Source organism: Suricata suricatta, chromosome 2, assembly GCF_006229205.1.
Source record: "Suricata suricatta isolate VVHF042 chromosome 2, meerkat_22Aug2017_6uvM2_HiC, whole genome shotgun sequence".
NCBI classification, from domain to species: Eukaryota; Metazoa; Chordata; class Mammalia; order Carnivora; family Herpestidae; genus Suricata; species Suricata suricatta.
Genome location: NC_043701.1, coordinates 28,822,571 through 28,841,634, shown reverse-complemented (window position 1 = coordinate 28,841,634; position 19,064 = coordinate 28,822,571). Strand labels below are relative to the sequence as shown.

The 19,064-nt window shown below is 41.7% G+C and overlaps 1 protein-coding gene across 2 annotated transcripts in view; it reads right to left on the bottom strand.

Annotated features, from left to right (window-relative positions):
* Positions 1-7,163: 7,163 nt before the first annotated feature.
* FAM3C (family with sequence similarity 3 member C) overlaps positions 7,164-19,064 on the bottom strand; it is a 57,141-nt gene continuing 45,240 nt past the window's right edge. For both annotated transcript variants that reach the window (XM_029924383.1, XM_029924375.1), the window contains 2 exons: positions 10,125-10,251; positions 7,164-9,534 (listed from right to left, as the gene is read on the bottom strand). In XM_029924383.1, coding sequence (XP_029780243.1) covers positions 9,445-9,534; positions 10,125-10,251 — 217 coding nt within the window. In that variant the 3' untranslated portion in view covers positions 7,164-9,444. The remainder of the gene's footprint in view (positions 9,535-10,124; positions 10,252-19,064) is intronic.

The window sequence follows — 19,064 nt, the reverse complement described above, 5'->3', positions numbered from 1 at the left end:
AAAACAGAGCAATAATTTGCGAAAAAGAGCAAACCCGTGAAAATGTCTCAGGCTTCATATTAAATTCAAGGCTAAGCATTTCATTGTGACCCTGACAGTTTAACAAAGAAATATTATTTATAAATGAGAAACTCAGAAATGACAATTGAATAAAAATAGCACTTATTTAAAACAGTGGGGGGCGCCTGGATGGCTCAGTCGGTTAAGCCTCCGACTTCGGCTCAGGTCAGATCTCACGTTCGTGGGTTCGAGCCCCGCATCAGGCTCTGTGCTGACAGCTAGCTCAGAGCCTGGAGCCTGCTTCCGGTTCTGTGTCTCCTCCTTTCTCTGCCCCTCCCCCTCTCATGCTCTGTCTCTCTCTGTATAAAAAATAAATAAAAAATTTAAAAAAATTTAAAAAAATTATTTAAAACAGTGGTCTATCAATCTTTAGCATCCATTGATTAGGATAACCTGAAAGAAAGACACTTCTTTTCATGCCTTTTTTTTGCACAATCTATTTTGTCTACATTAAAATAAGCACTCCTTTTTTTAAGATGAAGAATAGTTCCCATTAACAACTAATTTCTTCTATTATTAGACAATATTTCATAGTTACCGTACCAACCAATTGGTAGAATTCAGTAACACTGGTTACTATTCAGCCATTGCTTAAAGACAGTGACGCCGACTCAGCCTCTCTTCTCTAGGGTGCCTGGGCAGGCTCCTCTTCAAGCTGTGTCTTCAGCGGCTTCTTTTCCTTCTCCTCCCTGGCATCACTATGGAAGCCATTCTTGAATTTCTCACCAGTTTTACTGGCTGGGCTCATTTTCTTCCCACTCCCCGTCATGCTCTGGGGAGCGCTGTGGTGTTCTCGGGGATACAGTGGTGGAGCCACGATGTTCCGACTCAGTCTAGGCTATTTTGCCTGCACTGTTTAGGACCCTTCATGTTGTGAGTAATACATGACGCAAACCAGACTGACAAATGTTAAAGGAAATGCATTGACTCAGTAACTGAAGAGTCCAGAGTCCAGGCTGGTTCCCGTGAAGCTTGATTGGAACACTCACACCATGTTCCCACGGTTCAGGTCTTTCCAGCTCCAGCCCAGACAGGCTGGCTTCTGCACTGTTGTCCTCTACCTCAGGCCCCACAAGGTGGGGTGGGCCCTCACCACCGCAAACCACCCCCATTTCTTAGCTAAATGGCTGCTACACTCCCTCCAGACCTCACATTCTCCTATCACTCATTCTAAGGAAAGAGAGAGCTTCTTTTTTGGTTGCTCCTATAGGAGAGATGGAAAACCTTTTTTTTTCTTCACAAAATGCCCAGCGAAAGTAGTTCTGAGACTCATTGGCTCTGAGTGGTTAATATGTCCATCCAGGAACCTATCACAATGGTCTTTGGAGATTAGGGTTAGGGGATAAATACACGGGTGACTTTAGGCAATCAAAGATCCAGGGCAGAACTTGGTAGTGAGGGATTCATTCCAACTAAACACACATAGCTTGAGAATAAAGGGGTGAATCCGCAGAGGAAAACCAGGGTGATATGTTAGCATTAAAGGGTACCTGGGTGCTGAGGAGCACAGACATTAGACGTGCTCAGCTCCAGTGATAGGTTTTGAAAACAGCTTTCTGGCAGCCCTAGGGTGAGGCTTACAGCCAGATAAAGCACTGTGAATTAGGTATAGGGCACAAAGTGCCTTCATGTGTTTAAATGCCTTTTATGATGTTAAAAGAGGAAAAGGAGAAAGAGCTGCTCTAGTGGATTAATTTTCAATTTAGGACTTTAACTATTTTGGAAGTTGGGAAATGCTCAATAGACAGAGTGGTAAGAGGCAATGAAGATTGTCTGAAAATGGTATCAAGAAAAACATATCACATGGCGTGCTCTGTAACCTCTAGATAAACAAGTTTGCTAATTAAAACATTTCCCTGGTAGGAGTGCTTTACAAAACATTTAAAAATGCTTTAATTTGTTTGACTATAAACAACTGCTTTAGTTCCTTACTCACAATCTGGACAACAGTTGCTTTGTTTTTGAAAAACTGGGATAGCTACATTTAGAAGAACAATGGGATTTAATTATATAAGGTGCTCTGATCCTCTGTGTTTTTGCAGCTTCGTAATCATGTGATAGTCACAGTAGATATTTTAGAAACACACATCGACTTTCTGGAGTACTGTCAGTGCTGGTATGTTTGGTTTTTACTTCGTTTAAAATGTGGAACCAGAAAAGCTTCCCATCCAAATATTTACTTATAGGCAATTTGATGAGCTGTTGGAACTTGTTGCATCGAATCCCAAAGGCCCAGAGACTATGGAGTTAAACCGACCATTTGGAGCCAGTTAGTTAGTGATCCAGAGGACTATAATCCACTTAGCTGACTTGAAGGAAGAAAAACTCAAGTCCAATCTCCAGGAACCAGGAATACTCCTCAGGGCAAGCCCTTCTTAAGAAAAGTTGGCTAAGATGCCTTGATTTTTTTTTTTTTTAATTTCAGTTTCACTATAGACCAGATGCGATAAGTCACAACGTTTCTTGGAGTAGGATGACGAGGTGAGCTGAGAAGGACCAATGCATGTGGTGCAGCATGAAAGGGGGGCAGGGCTGTACACCAGGGACTCATTTCCTCTGAGTAGAAAATCATAGCAAACACTTAATGAGCACTTACTGTGTACCTGGGATTAAGTAACTTCTATGTATTAATCAGAGTCTGTGCCCTTCACCACCATGTGGCATTGTGCCTCACACAGCATCAACATTGTCACACACTGAGGTTACAGTAGACTATTTAAAGAGTTTGGGGTGTTTGGAAATATAATGAAAATGACAGGATGTTTCTTCATGGTTTGGCTATATAAACCTGGTTGAGGAGCAGTAGAGAGAGGATGGAAGAACTGAGATCTTAGAATTCACCATGAAATAGAATTAAAAGACACTGCCTCTTGATTTCTTAGCTCAAAGTGATATAAACTGCCTCCTATTTTGGATCCCAGTGTGGGCTAACAGTCCGATTATGCAAGAACCTAACAATCATTCCAAAAGGAAGTGACGGGAGGTGAAGATCAAACTAATTTAGTGTGACATTAAATACATCCTTTTTATTGTTGTGCTTACAGCCGATTGTTACATAAGGTGTCATTTTTAATACATGGATGAAATTGACCATTGGTAACGATTTACATTCACATCTGAAGGAAAACCCTAACTAGAGGTGGTTTGCGTGACTAAGAGCTCTTGAAACAAAATTAGGCTTGAAAAAGCAGACTCTCCCACTGATGGTAAAGGGAAAGTAATAATAAATGTGGACCAAGTCAACACAAACCCCACTTTCGTATATGACTTCCTAATCTGCAGAGTTACGTGAAAGCCTCTGACTGGTGTGTGAGTGGCGGGCACAGGGCTGCTTGTTTCCCTGTGTTTCCTGCTATTCTGAACCCTGGGGGAGTCTCCCCTCTATGCAGGCCAGGAGCCTTCCCTTTTGTGGGCTGGTAACAGTCAACCCCTGCCATCAGGCCCATATCCAGGCGGCCATGTTTAGCCAAGAAAAATTAAGGTGGCCCTTAGCAGTCCTTAATTGTTCTTTGATAAAAGGGGAGTATCGCTGATTCTTCATTAATTAAAGGCGAAAATATACAAAATGTAAGTCAGTAATTACCTATTTGTTTCTAGTACATAATCCTTACCTTTCTTTTAAGAAAAGTTTATTTTTTGGAAGTTGTAATGTTTTATCCCCCGCCCAACTTTCCTGGGATATAACTGACATATAACATGAAGCTTAATAAGGGCCTATCTGTTGAAAGTGCTTCATCTCAAGCTCCCTGGCAGACTACCAATGCTTGTTCCCTATGGCGATATACAACACAAGTCAACAAAATGGAAAAACTGAAACAGTGAGTGTGATAAAACCTCGTTAACATGCCCTCTATTTAATAAGTATGGGCTAATTAATTTTACAACTGAAAGATAAATTTCACAGCCCAGAATGAGAAATTCTCTCCTTTTGCTGGCTTGAACACTTGTCCTTCCCCCTAGATGCTCAATATATCATTTCTTGAGAAACTACCTTGAACTTTGTTGACTAAATAGGGAACTACAATTCTGATTGTCACAACTGTAATTGTGTCCATGTCTGACACACCCAATGCTGTAGAATTACAGGGAACCTCCTCCAAACAGATTATTTCCATAAGAGAATTTTAACATTCCCTTGGAAGGTGTTAATGGTTCCACAAGAATTGGCTTCCAACCTCATTCCTGGGTCAGAAGTTTCAGATTTCAGGGCACCTGGGTGGCTCAGTCAGTTAAGTCTCTGATTCTTGGTTTTGCCTCAGGCCATGAACTCCTGCCTCCAGAGATCAAGCCCCATGTTGGGCTCTGTACTGAGAGCACACAGCCTGCTTGGGATTCCGTCTCTCCGCCCCCCCTCAAAATAAATACACAAACATTAAAAAAAAGTTTCAGATTCCTATAGGAGTACAAGCTCATTTACTGATGTTAATTAAGCCTTAGGTCCCCTCCCGGGGGAGAGCGGAAAGCCAGCGAGGGCTGTCTGCAGCCCCCTGGGAAGAGGCACCGGGACTGAGGGCCTTGCTCCTCAGACCTGAGGACGTTGTCGCCTGTCGCCTCTCCCACCTCTCCAGCCTCTGAGAACCTCAGCTCTCAGCACCACCGCCTTCCCCACCAACTGAACAACGGACTTCTAACCACAGCTCTCAGCGTCATTTGCCCCTCAACCTCGCCTCTGTTCAGAGCTTGGACTTGCACGACATTTCCCCCAGGGCTCATTTCTGCTCTGCTCGAACACTGCGCACAGCACTTCTCCAGTCCGGCGCCCGGCGCACATGGGTATGCAGAAGCTAAACATTTTTGGAAGCTGAAACTTAAAATAATTGAAAAGATTTCTATGTTAAAATGAACATCTGTAAATGATAAAATAAACCAAAAAATTCCCATGAAGTTTTAGGATAGGAGAACTTTCCAGACTCAGACTGGGCTCTTCGCTAAAAGCTGACTCCCCGAGGCCGGCATGTCCTCTCCTCAGCTTTGAGCGGTCTCCCTGCAGAAGACAGGGCAGTTCCAGTCACCCTTCCGCTGGTGACCCTGAGGCTGAGAAGCCTCGGCAGGGAATTCAGCGAATTCAGCAGCCCCGTACTGAGCAGGTCCACCGAGTATGTCAGATACAAGCAGCAGGACAGCACATGAAGGCGCAAGGCATTGCGGGAAACATGTTCCAAAGTCAAATGTATAAAGTTCGAGTAATGACTTTACTATTTTAAGGAAAAAGTTGGTCTCAAAAAGTAAAAAACGCTTCAAAATCCATTCAAGACATTACTCTCCTGCTGGAGACCCTTGCTAGTGGGTGAGAATGTCCACAGGCCTTCTGAGCAAGAAGAAATGCTGGTGTGCAAGAGGCTGCCAGCAGTTGCGTTTGGTGTGTGCCAGGCACCTGGGCAGGCACAGCAACACGTGGCATTACCCCTACCTTAGCAGTGAGGACACAGACTTTCTCAAGTTCCTCACGTAGTCAGCAAGTCTGTACTCCAGCAGCATGCTACTCTCTCTCCATTACAGAATTCACTCCTCTTTAAGGGTGTAGGCCCCTTTTCTCTCTGGTGAGTAAGTGAAATAAATAGGGGCTGATTACATGAAACATTAGGAGATTGCAGTTTCATAAATTATTTTTCCCGAATATAGGAAATTTACCAATTTAAATTTTTTAAAATGTTTACTTTTTGAGAGAGAGAGTTTGAGCAGGGGAGGGGCAAAAAGAGAGGGAGACACAGAATATGAAGCAGGTTCCAGACTCTGAGCTGTCGGCACAGAGCCTGATGCGGGGGCTCAAACTCACCAACCTCGAGATCATGACCTGAGCCGAAGTCGGATGCTTAAACGACTGAGCCACCCAGGTGCTGTTCTTTTACCAATTTGTCTCAACCTCTTTCAATGTTCAGTGAGCTCCAGTGATGGGCATACCTTATGCAGAGCTGAACAGTGAGGTTTTTTTCTTATTTTCTAAGTAATCTCTATGCCCAATGTGGAGCTCCAGCTCACAGACCCCAAGATCAAGAGCTGCAAGCTCTACTATTGAGTTAGCCTGGTGCCCCTAACTCATCAGTAATGGCAGCAAGCTGTACAGTGGACTAGCCGTACCGGGAAGATGATCTTCGTAGTAAGTTTGTTTATAACCTGACCAGGGAACAAAGCCGAGAAGCCTTCCTTCTCTATTTGAAGGATCAGCCAGTCTCTTTTCCTTTCTAGAAGAGATATCCTAGTGTTGAGAGCGTTTCCTCGATATGGCTGCCCTCCAGTCTGTCTGCACCCTCACTGGGTTGCAGGAAGGTTCTGGTGGAGGAAGTGTCTTAAGTTCCTGAATGGCGTTCCCCATGCTCCTTCAAGCTGCCTAGCAAGACTGCCACTCCCAAGCCAGGCCGGCCAGCTTTTTGCTCTAGCTGGCCTTGATTTGACAGAAACCTCAAGAAAAGAGGGTGCGGGGGAGGACAGACCAGAGGTAAGACGGTAGTGAGACTACAAGAGCTTTGAGGGGAATGGGGACTAACTAGCTATTGGCATGTGACCATCAAAAACCAAGTATGTGACAGAGAAACCAAGCTGGGAAGAGGCAGCAAAATTCTGAGGGGTGCTTTAGGAAAGGTGAACCTCCAGGGCACCGGGGTGGATCAGCTGGTAGAACGTCTGACTTTGGCTCAAGTCATAATCTCTATGAGTTCAAGCCGTGCGTGAGGCTCCCTGTTGTCAGCTTGGAGCCTGTCTGGGACTCTCTCTTTGCCTCTCTCTGCCCCTTCCTTGCTTCGTGTGTATGCTGTCTCTTAAATATAAGCATTTTTTTAAAGTGAAGGTAAAATCTGGTATGTTACTCTGCAACTGAACTTTAACTGAAGGCCTCGCTGAAGAGGGTAAGCAGGAAATCTTTTCCCCGATCACCACAAGCAATTGTTCCTTTCCTACTCATTTTTCAGAGTATTCTACATGCATTTCTACTCTTAATATTCTAACTGAACACCGCACATTTCTCATTCCTTAATAACGGGGTATGTCAACTGAATTGAACTATCATCTTTTTTGGGGAGAGGTTCAAATTAGAAGTTGTAAACGCTTTGAGTTTCATCTGGCATAATACAATATTAGCTGATTCATTTTGAAGCAAACACAAAATGTAGACCGAACAATGATAAACTTTAATCAATTTAATGTCAGGGATATAAAGACTCTGGCTCAATTTTCCTTTAATTCCCTCAATATCACTGATTTTCCTATTGTCTTAGCTTGACTTTAATAGGCATACTATAATACACTTGTTCTGGAAAAAAAGATCTGTGATTTCAAATAAAAAATATGCATCCCAAAGTCCTCATACACCATTTAATACACCAAAACGTCAATGCCAAATTTCTAATTTTAATAAAGAAAATTCTTAACCTTAAATGAACATCGTTACAATTACAATGCAGACTTTCACAAGACACCTGAAAATGAAGTGTGGGAAAATTATTGCTTCTGAGGTCGGCACCATCTACGCGTGAGAGAAGTGACACAAAAGAAACTGTGCCGCCGCCGCCGCAGACCCGACCTCCGTGACTCCTTGTGACACTCTGTACAACTTCCCAGGCTGTCACTTTACACTTTTCACCATGAAAGGGAGGTCCTGCCACCTGGACACTTGAATTCTATACACAGATCCCGAGGATATCAGTGTGGTTAAGCACTGGAAGGTCCTAAAGGTTCCACATTGAGCAGGGCAATAAATGCTTGACACACATTACTGTGAAGTTCCGTAGGCAGGTTACTCGGCCAGGTGATACAACAGAACAATTCACAACGCAAAACCAAGAGTATTTCCATTATTTAAAAAAAAATGCAAAAATGAAACATCAATTCACCATTCCTGGAACTAGAAAATAGCTATTCTTTTCATTTACATCATCTAAAGAAGTACTTTAAGTGTCAAAATATACATGCTGAATGTGACTTAGCATAGGAGCACCAAAAATCTGAAAAATTTACAAAAATTCCTTAAATGTATAAGGTGCATTTATTCTTGAATTACATTCAGTTTGAGAAGAACCAGTACCCCAAGGCTCATTAATATTTAAGAAATAGCTAAACAGCTTCCAAGTTGGTTTATAGCAAAATAAAAATACTGCCTTTAGTTTTTTAATACAAGTCGTCTAAAATTTATATTCAAAATTTAAGTGTCGCCTTTTATTGTGAATAGCAGTTTGATCATTAATTTATGTTCCAGTTTATGATACTTCACGCACAATAGGTATTTAACACCCTAAAAGTGTGTGTATATATGTGTGTGCGCGTATACCTTGAGTCATTTAGTGAACGTCTCAAGTTAACAAAATTTTATGTAGAATTGAGTATGAAGTCATCTGGGATCAAATAAAATTATTTTTTAAATGGTATCACTCCACGCAGTACTTAGGACTTTTCTAAGTCCTTGTATCTTCAGGCATACGTTGCTATCACAAAGTTAGATGAAGTAAACACAGAATTGTATTTCTTGGTTGATCATCAAAATAATTGTGATATTAAAGCATGCCTCTTTCCAAACCATTTGGCCAATGCCGCCAACATTCAATGAGGAAATCTATGCCAGCCTTGCTCTACATACCCGCCCCGGCTGTCCTGCACTTCCTGGTTGGGACGGGAAGGGACACGGCCAGCTTCCCCGGATCCGCGGGGCAGCCGCCCCCAGCCTCGCTCTAAGCAGCTTCTGCCAGGTCCTTACTCACACTGCTACCACGAAGCCCGCAAACTACAGTCCGGGACTCCATCTACATTTCGATAGGTACTTTTTTACTGCGTACATTAAAAAAAATAACTTTGTTGTGCTTTTCACATATCTGATACAGGTTTTCATATCACTTTATTTCTAGGTTTTTTGGGAAGAGAAGAGAAAGACTAAGAAAAAAGGTAAAGCAGGGAATCAGACTGCAAAGTAACATTACACACACAACTAGCCAAATATCTTTTTAATTTAGAAGATACTATCATTAAAAAAGCTATCTATCTATATATAGATAAATAGATAGATATGCATATAAAAGAAAAAATGTCTCCTCCCTAAAATCCATATTATTCCATGATAGGTTTTCATAGCAACCAGTATATGTATCAGTATATTTTTCACAATCGGTTGAGTTATCCATTGGGTATGCTTTTAGAATTAAAAGATGTCATTACTGTACCACTCTAATCACTATACTATTATTATGGAAATGTGCTTAGAAATGGTTGTGATTTGTTCATTATGATGACTATTTACAAAGGCATCTATTTACGTTAGCAATAAATAATCCTGATATCAAAAGAGATACTGCTCATGCACACACCTAGACGGTTGCATGCTCTTAAAGTATTTACACACAGCTTCTCTGTCACAGCTCCGTCATTAATGGTCAAAGTGCGTCGCCTTCAACTTCCTCTCCCTCAGTCTTGCTTCTGGGGGATGCATCCTTCCATCTCGACAACTTCGGGCCATCCTTCGTATTTGTTTGTGTCCTTGTTGTTCTTGATGTGCTGGTGGAATACAAGAAGATGCAGGCTGAACGACCTGTGGGAACTGCAGCGCTACAGTAACATGCTTTAGTGCACTCATTTTGGGAACACTCACGTCAATGATGAGGGCACCCCATTACCGTGCCACAGAGCCAACGAGCCACCCTTGGGGTCTGGCAGGCCTTCAAATGGCCAAAAGGAAAAAGTACTGCAGAAGTTTTCTAAAGGATCATCTGTTAGTCAAAAAGTGAAGTTTACATTCTTCTAAATTCTAATGTACTTCTAAACTTAACTGGTTTTAGTATCAAAAGCTCGATTAAAATCCTTAGAAATCAACGCTTCCTAATGGTGCTGATAAATGACATAAAATGATATATGACAATGCACTGTCATATAGGAAAAAAATTTCCATGCAGAATAGGACTATTTTAAAAATTTTGATTTTAAAACAGTACCATGGTTATTTCACATAATTGATTACCAAGAGATGAAAAATATATGAAAGTATTTAATGGCTGCTTTGTCTGTTTCAAATAACTGGGATAGGAATATGCAGTGTATAGTTTCACATTTACTTTTGTCTATTAATTTTGAAAATCTATGACACTAACCTGTTCAAAGGGGCTTTTCGTCTTAATGCCTTTCCCACCACAGAAGACCCAGTTGTCTCTAAAACCAAGATTAGTAATAGATGTGCTCCCCAATTCAGCAATGAGCCGCCGTGCCTCATCATTGAGTCTTAAAGAGGAAGAAAAAGAATAATACAATAAACACAGAGCACTATATATTATCTAAGTAACACTGATTCACCAGGATATTAACATATAACGTGAGATAAAATGAGAAAGTATCAGCTTAAATGAGAATATAAAAAAAGAATAAAGAACTTTTTTCAGTAGCACCTGGGTGGCATGATTGGTTAAGCATTCAACTCATGGTTTCGGCTCAGGTCATGATCTCACGGTTTCATGAGTTCAAGCCAAGCGCTGGGCTCTGTGCTGGCAACACAGAGCCTGCTTGGGGTTGTCTCTCCCTGTCTCTCTTTGCCCCTTCTCTACTTGTGCTGTCTCTGTCTCTCTCAAATAAACGGAAATAAATTTTTTTCAGAGCAATGCTCCTATTATTTGAGTTCTTTAGTGATAAAAGACATGAAATATCAAGCAACTAATTTTATGTTTATTCTATTAAGAAATACCTTTTAGATGTCTTTATTTTTACAATAATTCACTTTCATTTACATCCACCAAGTAAATTAAGGAATAGTGCAGTTAGCACTTGCCTACCTCGGTTAATACAAGACTTAAGCAAGCAATATCTTTGTAAAATTAAAAATCACTTTGAATTTCCACTTTGTAAATTACAACTGATAAAAAGGTAAATGCTGATAGAAATCTAGGTGTTTCAAACATTATGTTTTATTTAAAAGAAAATGAACCTTGAGAATAAGTATATAAACTGTACTTCAGTAATAACTGCTGAGTGGTTATGTAATAAAAATGAATATTAACAAATTGCAGTTAAGTACCTGCCAACGAGGAAGGGCAGTGGCAAAATTAACTGGTAGGGAAACAGCTAACTGAAAGATGGCATGAAGAAATGTTGTATACATTATGATTGTAACTAATGCTGAGTATTCTCAGTCTCTTCTCTGTCTCACAAAAAGGAAGAAATGCAGTAGATGTATGCTGACTGTAGAGCTTAAAAAAAAAAAAAAAAAAAAAGAAGGAATAAAAGATAGGTAAGGCCCTCCCTGTGCAGGTACTTGGCAGTAGGTCTTACATGTCTCCCAAAAGACGGTACTTCTAGGTCATTTACAGAGGTCTGTTCTGCTAAAATCTTCTATCTGCAAATAGCACAAGGTCAGCAAGGAAGGTACTTACTTATCTGACAGTGTTCTTTGAAACACCTCATGCTAGTATCAGTCAGCTCTTTTAAGGTACTAATAATGAAAGAAACACTGGGTACCAGAGTTCTCATTTAACTGATGTGACCATGAAAAAAATAATTTATTTTTTAAAAAATCTTTCTTCATAAGAAAGAACTGCATATATATTAGACTTCCACAATTTATGCAAACCACATGCATGGACAGTGGAGCTGGGTTGTTTTCTTTTCACTTTCATTTTAATTCCAGTGTGGTTAACATACAATGTTGTATTAGTTTCAGGTGTGTCATACAGTGATTCAACAGGTCCCTAAGTTACCCGGGGTCAAGTGCACTCCTTACTCTCCATCACCTATTTCACGCATCCCCCCCCACACCCACCTCCCTCTGGCAACTGTCAGTTTGTTCTCTATAGCTATGAGTCTGTTTCTTGGTTTGTCTCTTTTTCCTTTGCTTGTTTCTTAAATTCCGCATGAGTGAAAGAAAGCATATAGTACTTGTGGCTTATTTCTGTTAGCATTATACACTGTAGCTCCATGTTGCTGCAAATGGCATGATTTTATTCTTTATGGCTTAGCAGTATTCTGTTGTGCATGTGTGCGTGCATATGTGCATATAGACCATATATGCCTCCTCTTCTTTATCCATCCATCTAGATGGGCTGCTTCCATATCTTGGTTATTGTAAATAATGCCACAATAGACATAGGGGTACACGCATCTCTTTGAATTAGTGCTTTTGTATTCTGGGGGTAAATACCCAGTAGTGGAGCTGTTTTAACTACAGCCTGGGCACTTCTGTCCTCTTGGAGGAAGTTCCTGAGGATCACTGAGAAAATTAGCTATAGCTCTGGAATATTTAGGCTTTTGGACTCCAATCTATAAAAAGTGATACCCCTACAACCTGGTGAAATAAAAATAAACAAAATGGCTGTGCAAAAGAAGCCCTGAAGTCTCGTTCCTCTCTGAAGATTCTGAGACCTCCAGAGAATCAGGGGTACATGCTTTCTCCCCGAAGTCCGTGGCCGTGTTTTCCTGTGTCCATCTTTACATGAATTAGCCTCCATTTCTCATTTGTTTGCTCGCTTAATGAACAACCTGTGTATTAGAGGGACACACGCCCTGAGTGCATTGCATGAATCCTGTTTTCTTGTTTCCAAATGGTGTTAGGATGTTGCGGATCTGGAAGACTGTCAAATTCCACTTTTTAGTTTATCCAAACATTCTGTTTTCTGGCTACCTTCCTAAAACATTTTACTTGCATCATCAGCACTAGCAGGTGAGTTTTGATGCAATAAGAAGAATAAATAATATTAAAATGCAGAGGCTGGACAGTAGGCTCACTAGGTAGCCTAGTTATAACCGACCAACCGCCTACCGAGGCTTTGGAGTTTTTTGTGTGTGTTAATTTATTTTTCAGGGGGAGGAGGGAGGGAGGGGGAGAGAGGGTAAGAGCAAGCACACATAAGTGGGGAAGGGGTGCAGAGAGAGAGAGAGAGAGAGAGAGGGAGAGAGGGAGAGAGGGAGAGAGAGAGAGAGAGAGAGAGAGAGGGGGGGGGAGGGGGGGGGAGGGAGGGAGAGAGAGAGAGAGAGAGAGAGAGAGAGAGAGAATCTGAAACAGGCTCCAGGCTCAGAGCTGTAGCACAGATACAATATTTGAACTCACAAGCTGGGAGAGCATGACCTGAGTTGAAGTTGGACGCTTAACCAACTGAGCCACACAGGTGCTCCAGCAATACATATTAAAAACATTTTTTTAATGTTTATTTACTCTTGAGAGAGAGAGCACGCGTGCAAGTGGGGGAGGACAGAGACAGAGGAGACACAGAATCTGAAGCAGGCTCCAGGCTCTGAGTGGTCAGCACAGAGCCCTATGTGGGGTTTGAACTCACGAACTGGGAGATCATGACTTGAGCTGAGTTGGACACTTAACTGACTTGAGCCACCCAGGCACCTCGAGGCTTTGGGATTTGATTCAGGTTTACGTATCAGGAAAATTATCAATTGCCATCTTTGGGGTTGCTCCTAAATAGCTAAAGGTGAAAATCACAAATGCCAAGGGACTGTGTTATATGCAAAAACTGCTTGCAAAGTCAGTGGTTTCTCCGACTACAGGTCTGGCTCCCTACTAAAATATGAATAAAATCTTCCTCATCTATGAATTTTATATCAATTAAGAAATATACTGAAGGGAAGTCATTTTTACGTCTTTACTCCTGAATTTCAGAACTGGTCATTTTGATGTACACGAAACAACTAGCCAGAGATCTAGATGCAACTTGAAAACTGCTTTGTTTTGACTCCCTCCGTTTGTCCCCTACTCCCTTTACTCCGAGAACACGCAGACAGGGCAACAGAGCCTGCCACGATGGGATGGCTGTCATTAGAAAGGCCTCACAGCAGGCTGGTCCCTGCCCACAGCTCCCACCATTCCCAGGACCAATCAGCATGGGTCCGTGCCTGTACTGTACAGGCAGTGCCATTCATGCTGGACACCACTCTGTCTGGGAGTCTGGAACCTGGGGATGAGTTAGGCAGAGGGTGTCTATGTGGCCAGCAGCCAGTAAATCTCTGGGTGCTGAGTCCTTAGTAAGCTTTCCTACAAGACACCATTTCACAGTGCTGTCACCATTTGTTGCCGGAGGAATTAAGCCTGTCCTGTGTGTCTCCATGAGCCTGGTTCCCATCAGACTTCGCTCAGTGCACATTTCCCCTTTTTGCTGACTTCGCTTTGTATCCTTTTGCTGTAACAAACAGTTGTATCCTTTGGCTGTAACGAATAGTGGTGAGGTGGGCAGGAGTACATGCTGAGTCCTAGGAGTCCTAGCAAATCTTCACACGTGGGGTCTCACGTGCCCCGCCACTTGTGCCTATGTGTATCTACTATAGTTTTATTTATTTATTTAAAAAAATTTTTTTATGCTTTTTAAAAAAATTTATTTTTGAGAGACAGAGAGAGACAGTGCGAGCAGGGAAGGGTCAGAGAGAGAGGGAGACACAGAATCTGAACCAGGCTCCAGGCTCTGAGCTAGCTGTCAGCACAGAGCCCGAGGTGGGGCTCGAACCCACGAACCATGAGATCATGACCTGAGCTGAAGCCGGACGCTCAACCGACTGAGCCCCTCTACTATAGTTTTAGAACAAGGTAAGTTTCTCAGCAATTTCCAAAATTTCTGCTCTGCTTATGTAGATTTTGGAGGATTTCATTATTCCTTTCTGACACCTTTTATTTAAGTAAAAGATTACTTCATGGTTCAAAAAGTTTAAAATCATGTAACATAACCAATATTCTCAGCACTTGACTCAATACACATTGGGTACCAAAACGCTCCATTTCTTTATTTTTAGACATGTTTTTATTTTTGAGAGAGACAGAGAGAGCAAAAGAAGGGGAGGCGCAGAGAGAGAGGGAGACACAGAATCCAAAGCAGGTTCTAGGCTCTGAGTTGTCAGCACTGAGCCCGACGTGGGGCTCAAACCCACAAACTGGGAGATTATGATCTGAGCCGAACTCAGATGCTTAACCAACTGAGCCACCCAAGAACCCTTCCCATTTCTTTAAAAGCCAGTGTAACTAATATATACATAGCATGAATTTTAAAAATATAAGCTTTTATTCTATATAGGACCACCATGAGTTTGTTACATATATATGTGTGTGTGTGTGTGTGTGTGTGTGTGTATACCAATCTCTGCTAATGGTCTTAACTAGCCGAGATGTGAAAAATTTCACAGACTAAATTGTTTTGGTTAAGAATTTTCTTTAAAATGAATGCAAAATTATGCTGTGACGAACAAGAAAGCAGATGGAGACAAGGATCGAGTTTGCCTAGAAGAGACTCTACAGCCGCACAGAGGCCATCTGGAGTAGAGGAGGTGGGTGCTGGAGGGCAGGCGACTCGGAGGTCCGCCTCCATCTTCCCTGGGGGAAAAGGAGCCACTGTGAGCCCCACGGTCACACCATCCCAACAGGCTAATCCTCCCTGCCTTGAAAAGCACAGAAGGCAACATGGAGAATGAATGTTCTGGGCTCAAGGCTGACTAACAGAGAAGAACCACCTGGGAAGCAGAAATGCAGGTGTCAAGAACTCTGGAAGAAAATCACCACACGACCTGTGAAGACTAAAGAATAAGCAACGCTAGCCAGGCACAGGTGACCCTGGAGCCTAGACTTCAGGGAAAGCACATTATACAACGTTCAGATTAGAAGCTCTTAGGAGAGAAAAGGACTCTTAAAAAACAAACCAAAACCCCCTATAATTTTCACTACATGACTGCTGACAATCTCAGAAAAGAGCAGGATAGGTTCTAAATTAGTGCTGCTACAGGAGTGTTTCTGATGGGCTCAAACTCAGAAAGGCAACCAAAAATGTGGGCAAATCATGTTACTGATGGCAACACTCTGAACACCACCGCCATGAAGACGTGTAGTGCTCAGAGTAAGATGAGACTCATAAAAAGGTAAGAAGCCACGGAAAGACTTTTGCTACTAAGTGCAAACAACCGAGTGACCCACTGTTTCACAAGAACGATATAATATCGAGATCAAAGCATGCCTGTCCTTTCTGGGGAGGCAAACACTCTGATCAACATACAAAGGGAAGAGAGGTTCAGGAATGTCTATATCAGTGCCCACACATGTCACACAGTTAAATTCCAAGGAACTTATTAGTATAATCTTCAAGGTAGTGTCTATTATTTTAGGAACGTTATGGAAAATAAAGATGGTATGTCATTAGAAGTTATTCCAGTCTTCAAAAAAGGCAAGGAAATTTTTAGAAACAATGGTTCAAGAAAACCAATTCCAATTCTTAGTGAATTCTAGAATGGATTACAGCAAGGAGATCCTGTGAACATTAAAAAAAAGAGAGAGAGAGGAGGAAAGACAGGAGGTCGTGAGGAGGAGGGAGAAATAAATCAACCAAGTTAATGTTATCTCAGATGTTCTAGCACGTAAAGGTTTTCAGGTGGTGAATCAGGCTACTGTAACTAGCATAGTTCATGAGTTTCAAGCGCGCATCTGAGAGTCTTAGAAAATAACCTCCATGAATAAAATAATGAAGCAGCAGCTGGATGATATGCCTATAAGGGTACTCTGGCAGCTGTTTAAAAAACAATTTCTGTATTTGATTAATAGATGAACCCCTTGGAGGAGGCTCCTAGTAGGGGGGCACACTGTTTTATCAATGACTTCAATTTAGACACAAGAACAACTTTGGAGAGACTACAAAGCCTGGATCATGGAAATCTCATAGGACAAATGTCAGAATTATGACCTAATGGGCTAAAATCAGCAAAATTAAACTTAACAAGTATAACCAGGATAAAGGAAGTCCTTCATTTAGATTAAACAAAAGCAAGTCTTAAATGGGGAGAAAGATGTGACTTGGCAGTGATTTAAAAGAAAAAAAAGATCTGAGATCAAATGAAATGATCTGAGAATTTAACTTAACCAAAAATTCATGAGCCAGAAATGTGATGTGACCATTTAAAGAAAACTAATACAATACTAGTCTGGATGAATATTCAAAGAAATGTAATCTCCAAAACGGTAAAAGCTAGCATCTCCTCTGCACCCCGCATGGCCAGACCACATCTGGAGCCCTGTGTTTGATCTGGGGCAGTCATTTTAAGAGCCCTGATAATCAGCCAGAGAGCTGATGCCCCAAAAAGGCAGCCAGGAGGGTAATCCAACCCAGAAACTTAACATGATGAAAGGTGACAAGAGTCCTGGGTATGGAGCAGGAAAATGAAAAAATGAAAGAGAGATGCTAATTAGTTTCAAACATGTGAAGTATCAAATGATTTGGGGAATATATTTATTGTTCCATTTACCCAAGCTAAGACTACCAGGTGGGATTTAGAGGAAGACCAAACCTGAGAACGTAATGTTTACTTAAGAAAAGTTTTTTGCTCTGTTTTGTTTCAGATAGAGCGATGATGAGCTACTGGCACCCTGCAGAGGTTCAGCAGAGGCATTTGTAGACAAGTTCCACGGGAATTCCTTCTCCGCCCTCCACGGCTTCGATGCTGTGTCACATGACTTAAGATCTCTTAGTCCAAGACACCCACATTTAAACCTTTCACTTAGCCAGCAAGTTAACATGTCATAGAGTGTTGTCTCCAAAAGGAGGGCTACAATTGCAAAATTTAGCTTGTTCAAACTATTACAGTTCTTCATTAAATAAACAAATAACTTGTTTAAGAAGGGTTGGTGTGGTGGGGGGAGGTAAGCATCATTGGAGATCTGTAAGTTTTCTTAAATATAGTGGGGTTTTTTTTCTGTTTTGTTTTTAAAATGGGCTTCCTTGTTCAAATCAAGAAATATTGGAATAAAAAAAGGGAAAGAGGTTTCCTTAGGGGCAAACTTCAGGGCTTTGCAATGTAAATCCCCGAAAGGGGCAAAATGCAAGGTGCTGTCCCCCAAACTTATTTGACCATTACAAGTCTGGAGGGCTGGGATCCCACTAGGACACACTCTGGGAAGTGCCGTGATGGAGACCAATCCCAAACACCCTCAGAAGCTCACAGCACGGCCAAGGAGCTCACTGGGAAACAGTAACTGGGATCAGGCAGGGACCACTATGAAGAACCGATACCAACTCCCAGTCCTGGAGAGAGCAGGCGCATCCATTTCAACTTCTAAACTCCCCTGGGTATTGGGTGTAAGCAGGAAAACAAACCATCTTTATGAAGTAAAATTCAGAAGCCTCTGGAAAGAAAAGCCCTTAACACACTGGTTGAAGCACAGCTTCTATTCCCACAGAAGACTGGGTATACTACAGCTGACAAATCATCTCAAATGTTCCACAGATACCTGCCAAGGTGTGTGTTTATACTCTGTTACATTTAATAGAGGCAGACGGCCATTTCTGAAGACTGTCCATTTTTGTATGAAGGACACGATACTTAGAGTTTATTTCACTGGTGTCTGGAAGAACACGTGCCCAAACTGAAAACGCAGACAACTGAATTCATTTAAATACACAGAAGCTGAATCATATATTGGCTAAGTGTAAAGGCATCACAACTTTACTTATTTTCTTAAATGTATTTCTGAGAGAGCACACGTGGGCAGGGGAGGGCCAGAGACAGGGGGACAGAGACTCTGAAAGAGGCTCTGTGCCCACAGCAGAGAGCCAGATGTCAGGCTCAGACTCACGAGGTGTGAGGTCATGACCTGAGCCGAAGTTAGACGTTAACCAGCTGAGTCATCCAGGCACTCCAAGACATCAAAATTTAGATTTCTACTTTTGTTTTACGTGTTGAATGCCTTCGGAGTCTGCTTTTGGTATATATGATGGGCACCAACAGACAGCAGTTAAAGAAGGAACATTATCCTATCTTAGTCTTAGGTATTGCCACAATTTATTAGAAGCAGGGAACAGGTCTGAAGCGGACAGTGTAATTATGAAATAGCATTATGAAAAAGAGAGGTCCTGTGTCTCTATTCAGGAAAGCAGGGCTTTTCAAATGCTTAAAACTTTAAATTATACATGTAATATCTTATTCTATCAGCAAAAAGAAGTAGCAAGTTACTTGTTTTTTCATAAAGCCTAATGACATTGTTTAGTTCTATCTAGCTAAATGGCAACGGATGCATATGCATATTTTATTTAACCTTCGGTGTATGGATTTAGCACCTCCTTAGCTGAATCAGATAAAAT